General features: G+C 41.2%; 1 protein-coding gene across 1 annotated transcript in view; it reads left to right on the top strand.

Moving 5' to 3' along the window:
* The window catches only part of HSPA12A (heat shock protein family A (Hsp70) member 12A), a 73,429-nt gene that overhangs the window by 21,045 nt on the left and 41,127 nt on the right, over positions 1–11,257 (top strand). The window contains exons 3-4 of the mRNA XM_015425059.1: positions 2,308–2,435; positions 10,492–10,678. Coding sequence (XP_015280545.1) covers positions 2,308–2,435; positions 10,492–10,678 — 315 coding nt within the window. The remainder of the gene's footprint in view (positions 1–2,307; positions 2,436–10,491; positions 10,679–11,257) is intronic.

The following is an 11,257-nucleotide window of genomic DNA, read 5'->3' as shown; positions in this document are numbered from 1 at the left end:
TCTCTAAAACTTCCAAACCCCCCCCTCCCCCCCCCCCCAAACTGGCAGAACCACATACAAAACAAAGATGAAGAGAGAAATGGTGCAGAAAAAAGGAATTTTTAATAATTGTACAACCCCATTGCATTTCGCGTACAGCTTCATACGATGTTTGTAATGCATTTCCCATGGAAGTTCATTCTACGGATGGACCTCTGAAAGCTGCTCTTTCTTATTTTACTATTGTCTCTTGTCTTTTATCATGCAGAATATTTTGGAATCTTACACATTTGTGCTGTACTGAAAGTTTGGATCAGAATTCTAAATTGGATTTTTTTTTTCCTCTCTGGGTAAACGTGACAATAGTTCTGAGGGGGGGGGGGGGGGCAGAATATAAATTAATTCACTTGTACGAATCATTTTGTTGCAAAAAAAAAATCCTACAATGCTGAGGGCTACATTTTGCACTGGGATTGATGGTAACAGCAGTTCCCTGTAGTTTGTACTCAGTGCTTGGTAATACGGCCTTTGAACATAGGATCAACTATTACTAAAGCTTTTACTTCAGGCAGAGCCAGGGGTAAGAGGACTGATTTTCCTAGTACAGGCTCTCTCACCGAACATGGTCTCTATAAACTTCAGAAGCCTCCCTTCCCCCCCCCCCCCAAACGGGCAGCACCACATACAAAACAAAGATGAAGAGAGAAATGGTGCAGAAAAAAGGAATTTTTAATAATTGTACAACCCCGTTGTACAACCCCATTGTACAACCCCATTGCAAATTCCCCCTGACGAAGCGGCACACGAAATGCATAGCGGCTGTACAATTATTAAAGATTCCTTTTTTTCTGCACAATTTCTCTCTTCATCTTCATTTTGCCGTGGTGTGGCCCCCTTTCTTCTACAGAGCTACATGCAAACCAGGAACTACATTCAGGATGGATGGGGAAAGGGGGATAATTTAGTTTATCAGACCATATGGTGCCATTTAAAAGAGGCACTTCAGCAGATTAAAATATGTTGATTTAAAAATTCTGTGTTATTGACAAGCTAAAGTTTACTGTGAAAGGCAGTGGTTAAGAGTGGCAATACTCAGTGCTTGGTAATACGGCCTTTGAACATAGGATCAACTATTACTAAAGCTGTTGGTTCAGGCAGAGCCAGGGGTAACAGGACTGATGTTCCTAGTACAGGCCCTCTCACCGAACATGGTCTCTATAAACTTCAGAAGCCTCCCTCCCTCCCCAAACTGGCGGACCCACATACAAAACAAAGATGAAGAGAGAAATGGTGCAGAAAAAAGGAATTTTTAATAATTGTACAACCCCATTGCATTTCGCGTACAGCTTCATACAGATTCCCCCTGACGAAGCGGCACACGAAATGCATAGGGGCTGTACAATTATTAAAGATTCCTTTTTTTCTGCACAATTTCTCTCTTCATCTTCATTTTGCCGTGGTGTGGTGTGTCCCCCTTTCTTCTGCAGAGCTACATGCAAACCAGGAACTACATTCAGGATGGATGGGGGAAGGGGGATAATTTAGTTTATCAGACCATATGGTGCCATTTAAAAGAGGCACTTCAGCAGATTAAAATATGTTGATTTAAAAATTCTGTGTTATTGACAAGCTAAAGTTTACTGTGAAAGGCAGTGGTTAAGAGTGGCAGATTCCAATATGGAGAACTGGGTTTGATTCCTTACTCCTCCAGTTGACGCATGGTGGGTGACCTTGGGCCAGTCACAGTTCTCTCAGAACTCTCTCAGCCCCACCTACCTCACAAGGTGACTGTTGTGGGGAGAGGAAGGCAAAGGCGATTGTAAGCTGCTTTGAGACTCCTTAAGGTAGAAAAAACAGGGTGTAAAAACCAACTCTTCTTCTTCTACTGTTGCATAACTTTACAGAGCTAGACCTCATGCTAATGAAATTATGTTTACATGCTGATTATCTGCTATACTGTAATTCAGTTGGTATTTGATACAAAAGACATTTCAAAAACTGTCCACTTTTTCTGGAATATTAGTGAGAAGTTATAAAACAAGAATTTGGGTGGTATTCTCACTCATCTAGATTAGCATCTAAAAGTTTAATTTATAAGTAAATATAAATAAAATTATAAATCAAAATTGTAAAGATTAAATATCAGCTTGAATGCCACCATTGTATTCCCATCCCTACTAACGTGCAAGTCCTGGTGACATTCAGGAATTGCTGATTTCATTACTCTGGTGCTGATTAGTAGTGAAGCAATTTAGTGTAAAATCATCAGTAAATTTTACATCTCACGTGTGACATAACATAAGTGTTTTACTTCTTTTATTTTACCAGAAGGACTCAGATGCAAATGATGCAGAGGAACAATCATTTCTTGTCATTGTGGCTGTTGATTTTGGGACAACTTCCAGTGGCTACGCTTACAGTTTCACCAAAGAACCAGAATACGTTCATGTCATGAGGTACAGCCCATGGGCATGGTGATTGGGGTGTCTTGAGCTTCACCACTAGTAGCACTGTAATAATTTTCAAACAGTGAGTCAAAGATCTGTGTGCAAAATTCATCAAGTTGTTAGCAGTGGTTGCTGGAGACAATGCAATATCAGTGACTAGATCTGGTTGTCTGTGTGCAACTTCAGGGGCCTTGGGATGAGTGACAAACAAACAAAGGATTTTATTTTATATATTCTGTTTATTTATTGAAACATATATATCCCACCTTTCCTTGTGGTTCAAGGGGGCTTACACTAATAGCGAAGAACATTTTCAGTTAAACCAAAAATAAAACAGCAAACCCCAAATCTCCACCAATGTTCCCTCTAAGCTGTGGAGTCCTGTGAGCAAAATTTTTACTTTGTGAGCTACTGGCATTAAAGTTGTGAGCCAGCGATTTGACTGCTGCATAAATTAGTTTGCTCTGAAGCCATCTTTCCTGATCTAAGGCAAAAATGGGTGAGCTGGAGGCTAAGAAACTATGAGTTAACTCACACTAACTCAGCTTAGAGGGAACACTTATCCCCACCCCCACAAAAAGATGCCTGCCATTCTGACCTCCTGGCAAACAAGCAGGCCTTGCAGTGCCTCCTGAAGATCTCCGAGGAGGCCCCTTTCACCTCTTCACAGAACCCATCCCACAGAACTAGAGCCATGATGGAAAATGCTAAGAACATAAAAAGAGCCCTGCTGGATTCAGACCAGTGGTCCACCTCGTCCAACACCCTGTCTCACACAGTGGCCAACCAGTTATTCTGGAGGGCCAACAACATGGCATAGAGGCAGAGGCCTTCCCCTGATGTTGTCTCCTGACATTGCTATTCAGGGGTTTACTGCCTCTGAATGTGGAGATTCCCTTCAGTCACCACGGCTAGTAGTCCGTGATAGACCTCAGGTGTCTTTGGTGAGGTACTTTGTCAGAAGCCTTGTAAAAGTCCAAGTATATAATGTCTACCAGGTCACCGTTACCTACATGCTTGTTCACTTTCTCAAAGAATTCCAAAGGGTTGGTGAGGCAGGACTTCCCTTTTCAGAAGCCAAGCTGATTTCCCCTTAGCAGGCTTTGTACCTCTATGTGTCTGATGAGTCTGTCTTTGATTACAGTTCCTACAAATTTGCCTGGAACAGGGTAACTGGCATATAATTTCCTGCTTCTCCTCTGGACCCCCTTTTTGCTAAAGTGCACTGAAAGTGGATTGAAAGTGGATTACTTAGCGTGTGTGGCAGCAGCCATATATGGATTAGTAGGTCAACAGTCTTAGATTGGAGTTCCCTAAGAACTATTGGGTATATGCCATCAGGACCTGGAGACTTACTGATTTTTAATTTCCCCAATAGGCCTAGAACTGAGTGAAGATCAAACTGAGTGAGTGAAGATCAAACTTTTGTCATACGAACCATAACCTTGACTTTTTTTTTTTTGGTGAACATAATAATTACTGAATTAATGATAAGTTGTGTTAGGTATGGCATTATATGGAAGCAACAGCAGCTGTGGAAATGTTGATGACTTGATGTAACATAATGGAGTTAGTCAAAAGAAAGAAAGAAAGAATATGGCTGCGGCCACACACACTAAATAATCCACTTTCAGTACATTATCCAACTGGATTTTGCCAGTTCACACAGTAAATCCAGTTGGAAAGTGCATTGAAAGTGGATTATTTAGTGTGTGTAATTGCAGCCTATTTATATTTTTCAGATGAAATGAAGTAACAATGATTCATACAGATGAATTATTTGAAATACAACCATTAATCCAGAATCACTAAAGCAATGGCAAATACTTTGATAGAATACACTTATGAACTTGGGGTTTCAGGCGAATGTCCACATACTGTTCAATCAACTAACAGTTATGTGTCCAGGAAGTTCAGAAATGTATTCTTAGACATTTTCACATCCATTCACTTTCAGTTCACTTCTGTAACAAGAAAGTTTGAAGAGAATAAATTAATGAGGCTAGGCTTGCTCTTTGTGCACCTGCTATGGGTAAGCTCCTGCCTTCCACCTCAATCCCTGGCCACTAGAAATTGAGGCGCACAGGCCTCCAAATTGACATTCTAGGAATTTTCCCGTGTCTCTGTAGTCTTTAGCATAAAAATATGAGGACATTTCTAAAACGTAACCATGAGGAGATGTTACATCCTCCCCAAACTCCACATTCCCCAGGCACTGTGCTTAAAATTTCCTGGCATTTGCTAAGGTAGTCCTGGCAACCCTACATGAACCATTTCAACATTCATATGTTTATTAAATGTTAAAGCTCAGCATTGATTATTTATGTATTTATTTCAAGCATTTTCTTGCCACCTTTTCACTCAATCAGAGTCACCAAGGTGCCGGACATAAAAACGTTAAAACATTTGAACAATTAACAAGAACATTTAAAATTATGAAATAATTCAATAAAATATATAAACAAACACAAGAACCAGGAGGAAGGTCAATAACCATTATGCCATATGAAACAAAGTCTTCACCTACTGGCGGAAGACACCAACGGAGGGAGACAGGTGAATCTTCCTGAGGAAGGAGTTCCAATATTTTGGTGCCATGACTGAGAAAGTCCTTTCTGTGGTTGCCGCTCATCTATCCTCTGACAGCAGGGGCAAATGAAGCAGGGGTATAAATTACAATCCGTGTGACAATTAGTAGGGCAGAGGGTATTTTAAAGACAACAATAGTTACATAATTAGGGTTTGTTTGATAAATTGCAAATCTTTGAGTACAGGAAATGTCATTTCTATCTGCACCATTCTCGAGAATGTTTACATTAACATAAACATGTCAGTGCTGTATCCTTGTTCTTTTTAAATTTCAAAACCATCTGCTTCCTCTCCCCCCTTTATATTGATCCTTACCAGATGCTCAGTTTTCTGACATTCCTTTTTTTTTTTTAAAGGTTTGCTTTTTTGCATTTTAGTATTACTACACCTCCAGAAACATCAACAAATCAATGAACTGGCTTAAACAGACAAATGTTGAGCTTTCTGTGTCCTGATAATAGGCAAACAAGAAACTGTGGGCCAGCCAAAATCACAGAGCTAGAGGGGATTTCTCGGGTCATGTAATCCAGTCCACTGCACAAGCCCAATTTGCCAGACCTAAACAGTTCCTGACAGATGCACATTCAGTCTCCTAAAAAACCTCCAGAGAAGAGTTGTATGACTTCCCTGAACAGTTTGTTCCATTGCCTGGCCATTCTGCTATTAGCAGCAGTCGGGAATGCGAGGCCCTGGACAACAGGTATCCGGCAGCAAAAAAGGGCAATTGCTGTTTCTAACTGAGGTTGAAAGTTTCCCTTCAGCTTTACCACCAGGAGTTAGCCCTGCAGAGAGTGGAAAGAGAGGAAGAACCATAGTCCTTACAGCTGACTTCTCTCTCATTATATCTCTTGTTCAGCAATTTAAGGGGAACCAGACTTTGTACGCCAGAGACTACTTGGGAGGGGATAATTCTTTGGTGTCCTGGGAAAGGATAAATAGCTTGTGTCAGCTGCTGAAAGGCAACTTACTGATGTTTGATAGCAGATGGGAGCTCAGTGCTCACATTGCTGTGGGGTAGAGATGATAGGCTTGGTCTTTGAGGTCAATATAGTCAGCTAAGAAGTTGAGTAAGGGAATTGGGAACAATTGGGAGGTCAACTGAAACACAGAAACATAGAAACGTAGAGCTGGAAGAGTCCCCAAGGATCCTCTTGCCCAACCTTCTGCATATGCAGGAAATTCACAGCTCCCTTCCTCCCACTCCCCCAGTGACCCCTGCTCTATGGCCAGAGGAAGGCAAAAAATCTCCAGAATCCCTGAACCAAGCTGGCCTGGAGAAAATTACTTCCTGAGCCCAAACTGGCAATCAGACTACCCTGGTCATATAAGAAAGGCTCATCTTTTCCTGCCCTCCCTCCCACGATCTGCCTAAATTCATAGCTGCTCTATGGCCAGAGGAAGGCAAAAAATTTCCAGAATCCCTGAGCCAAGCTGGCCTGGAGAAAATTACTTCCTGAGCCCAAACTGGCAATCAGACTACCCTGGTCATATAAGAAAGGCTCATCTTTTCCTGCCCTCCCTCCCACGATCTGCCTAAATTCATAGCGAGTCGTATATCTGCCCTGCTGTCAGATAGCCATGTAGCCTGAGCCTCCACTTAAAAACCTCCAAAGAAGGAGAGCCCACCACCTCCTGAGGAAGCCTGTTCCACTGAGGAGCTGCTCTAACCATCAGGAAGTCCCTCCTAATGTTTAGCTGAAAACTCTTTTGATTTAATTTCAACCCATTGATTCTGGTCTGACCTTTTGGGGCAACGGAAAACAACTGCGCTCCACTGGGGTGAGAGATTCTTATAGACAGTAGAATGAAAAAGGAGATTCACTTCTGTTTGGCTTTTAAAAATAGTTTGAAAAATATGTTTTGGGACAGCCACGGCTAGGTTAGGATGGTATAAGGGGTCAATGTGGAGAAGACATACAAATGCTTGCCAGCCCTTGCCAGGTCCCCCCCCCCCAGGAAATCTCCACCCCCCCAAATTTTGCAAATCCTGCTCAGCTACCATCAGCCCTTCATAACGTTTCACGAGACATCCACTGTATTCCCCAAGGCTGTTCTTGAAGGCTCAAGGACTAGAAACTTCCTTTGACAAAGAACACTGAACTTCTCTGGATGTTTACACTTTGCTGTGCCCTAGTCTCAAGGGTCTGGAACATCCAGTTTGTTGTGTCCAAATCTTAGCCACAATATCAGTGAGACATTCTGTTGCCGAGAGGACTGCGGCTCACAGGCATTCATTCCAGAAAGAGGACTAATGCAATTTCTGTTTAGGAGAGAATAGGTGGCTGTCACAGTTATTCAACTCCTAAGTGCACTTTCTATTAGCATAACAATCCATGAATGAGTCAAAATTACAGTAATTAAGGAACCCCAATCAAAACAATACCTTTCTTCTTTCCCTGAATGTGCAGTGCAGCTGGTGCGTAGGATTTAACAAGCAATAGCTTCTGTTCAGTCTGAATAATCCCATGTAGAAGTGGTGACATGGTTACCTAGTTTGTTTCCATGAGTACCAAAGAGTCACATGCCTAATTCTAAGTCTAATTAAAGGTTCCCCAAAAGCCTGCCATGATCCCCAAAAAGCTAATGTCGTGAGTCAGGGAAAGGTTTCAGAAAAGAATGAATAAAGATGCAATGTGGGGGTGAAATTGGGCAAAATTGCAACCACTTTCATCTTTTGCCAGTATTACCTCTGATAGCAAGAGAGGGACAGTCTCTCCAAATTCCCCCTCAGTCCCCCTGTGCCCCATGGCATTTTGTACAAAAGGCTCCCTGACCCCTAAGGAATCATCTCTTTGGGGGTGGTAAGAGGCTGCCAGTGGAAAGCAGGATAGATCAGCTGCCATGGGTGTCCCCTAGATCATTGGCTCCTGTTCTACACAGGATGTGCTGTCCATAACAAGTAAGAGATAAAATTCATGCCTATTACCTAAGCCAACCATCTTTCATCTGGAAAACTATGCCTGATAGATAAAAAAGTTATACAATTGGAAGGATATGGGTATTTTGAATAGCTGAGATTAGAGACATAACCTTACCTTTTTTGTTTTTTCAGTTGCTGTGTAGGAGCAGTTTCCCTCTACACACAATATATATGTATTAGTTGTTGTAGATTTTCCAGGCTGTATGGCCGTGGTCTTAACATTGTAGGACCTGATGTTTTGCCAGCAGCTGTGACTGGCATCCTCAGAGGTATAGCACAGAAAGAAGGAGTGCTCTCTGTGTCAAGGACACAGTACTCTATCTTTCTGTGTTATACCTCTGAGGATGCCAGTCACAGCTGCTGGCAAAACATCAGGTCCTACAATGTTAAGACCACGGCCATACAGCCTGGAAAATCTACAACAACTAATGAACTCCAGCTGTGAAAGTCTTCGACAAAATATATTTATTATTAATAGAGTTTTCTCCATAGAAAAGCAAGTATTAGAGCCATTTCATATGTTACATAGTAATATTGGTGTGCCCCCAAATACATGTTCCACAGGGACTCTAAATCAGTCCCTAGTATTCCAGCCACTGTAGGTATATGTCATGCATGTTTCCAAATACTTGTCTGTTGCATTCTCATCTTATATTTTTGGGTGTACTGGAAAAAAGCACTATTGGTGTAAGCCTTCTAAAAAGATATGTGACTAGACTCTTCGTTACAGAGGGTTTTTTAAAAACAAGAGAACAATTATTCAAATTAACAGAGATATGGTTAGCATTCGGGAATTTCATCTTATAGCTGTCATATGTCTCAGTGACTGCTCTTCAAGCAAAATCACTTGTTATCTTGGGCTGTAGTGTATTAGAACAATGTACCATGATCCAGTAGCTTTTGTCTACCAGCCGTACCAATTTCCATGATCTCTCTTGGTCCAGAATATACTGATAGTGCCTGTTTTGACATCTATGGTCAAATAAAGAGGATAACAGATGCAGTGGTAGACTTCATGAACTTTTCTTGTCACTGGGCATATCTGAAAGAGAAAAGGGGGGGGGATGCTTAACCCAAAACAAATTGAATCAGGTACCTAAAGATTAAGAAAACATAAACATACAGGCCAAATAATACTGTTAGTCAATTTAAAAATTAACAGATATTAACAAATATACAAAAATACATATATCTGTCAATATTTGGCTCCTGGCTTTACAGAACCTTTTCTGACCAAGTGAGAAAGGTATACAATTGATTGAATCATTGCTATAGGAATAAGTATATCTGACCATGGATGTGAATTCTTAAGAACAAGTTTTTTTAATCAATATTCTTTCCCTTGGTCATAGACAATAATTATCAGAATAACTTCATCTTTTTTAGTTTATGATGAATGAGTGTTGTTGCTATGTCATGAGTCATGTTGCAGTGTTATTAGTTTGACCACTGAAAAAGGCCAAGTGGGCCAAAACGGGTCTGGTCAGAGTCAATATTTGTCGCTTTTGGATGTCATTATAGATCATCAAAGATCTGAGGCTATTGTAAGGGCCAATATCTTTTAAAATCTATTGTGAAATAAATACATGCATTTTTGTATATTTGTTAATATCTGTTAATATTAACATTGACTAACAGTATTATTTGCCACTGAGCATATCTGCATATATGTAATTTGATTGATCAGCAAATCTGGATCCCATTCTCATCCAATCCTGATACCAGGAGTTGCGTAACAGAAGAGACGAATTCACAAATTGGGAACTGGTGATATTGTATATGCTGAGGAACAATTTCTTCCTATCTAGTGATAAAATACACTATCCATAACAGATTTACCTTTTAATCTGTATCTAACCCTTTGGAGTGCTATTCCCACTAATGACTTCACTATGCAAAGATTTGATATGTAGCTGTTTGGTGCTATTAATGGTTATGATAAATGACACTGTTCTGTAGCTACAGCAGGTGGATGGAAGCAGTTCCCATATAGAAGCAATTCTGTCCATGCTGCTAGGCTTTTCTTCAACTTCCATGCCATCCGTTTCTAAAGTTTATTCACTGTGAGTGAAACACTTACAGCATTGCTGCCTCCTGCACTCATATGTGCTCAGTCAGATTCATGTTTCTGTAAGAGAGCCAGGCGGCTGCAGTCTTCCTCGTCCCTTTCGTCCTACCCTTCAGGCTTCTCATGCCTACTCATGGCCCATCTCCTCAGTTTGAGAAAACTTGTTTTACATATGAACATCATCTCTTCACAAAAGGGATGCCACAGTCCAGTGACAGTCCTGAGTTTTGAACTGTGGATTTGATCGCAGATCATCTAGGTCTGAGTCCAGAGTTCTGTTCACTTAACTACATGGACAGAACGTGTGGAGTGTGTGTCTGATAAAGAATGCCAAGGTGTACTCCAGGCCTCCACGAGGGGTCAGTCACCAGAGGTCACCATGACTTCCAGGTGCACACACACACACGCATATTAAAAATACCCCAAAACAAAAAGAATGCCAAGTTCTAAGTTTCACTGATTCAGAATGACTTCCTCTGTATTTTTAGGCGATGGGAAGGAGGAGACCCTGGGGTGTCCAGTCAGAAGACACCAACAACTATCCTCTTAACTCCAGAAAGAAAATTCCACAGTTTTGGTTATGCAGCCAGAGATTTCTATCATGACCTAGACCCTAATGAATCAAAGCACTGGTTGTATTTTGAGAAGTTTAAGATGAAGCTGCACACAACTGGAGTAAGTAATGGATGATACGACATTTCTTCATAAATATTTTAGTATCATAACGGTACTATGATTTTTTGCCAGTACTACAATAAACTTAGGTTCAAAGTAAACGTGAATAGCTTTTTACAGAATAAGCAGCAGTTGTCCCACTTTCCTGCCTTCTACTACCTGATTTAGATTTAGGCTGTGGAGACCCAACTGTTTCCCCGTAGAGCTGTTTTCCTTTACCGTAATCCTTCCATAAAACCCCATTTGCCATGCCTGCACGCCCCCACTCCCATGCTGTGGTCCTAAAAAGTCATGGGACACTTCTCTTTGTGGATCTCCCAAGCCCAAGTGTATTGTAGTACAGGTAATCAGCTTTTATGATAGTTTCAGAGGGTCTGCAATAGAACAGCTAGAGTTGCGTGGTGTTGCAAAGAGGGAACTCAGGACTGCAGAGGCACCATGTGCATTGTAATCATCTTGATTAGAGCAGAGGGGAAATGCTTGGGGGCAGAAAATTAGCATTAGATATATTGCTAATATTAGCAAATCTCTCTTATATATAATTGCCAAATGGTAGTGGCTTCTGGCCTATGGGGTGGC

This window comes from Gekko japonicus, unplaced genomic scaffold (assembly GCF_001447785.1).
Source record: "Gekko japonicus isolate JY-2015 unplaced genomic scaffold, Gekko_japonicus_V1.1 scaffold2582, whole genome shotgun sequence".
Lineage (NCBI taxonomy): Eukaryota > Metazoa > Chordata > Lepidosauria > Squamata > Gekkonidae > Gekko > Gekko japonicus.
The sequence above is the reverse complement of the archived record's forward strand: the minus strand, read 5'-3'. Positions and strand labels throughout refer to the sequence as shown.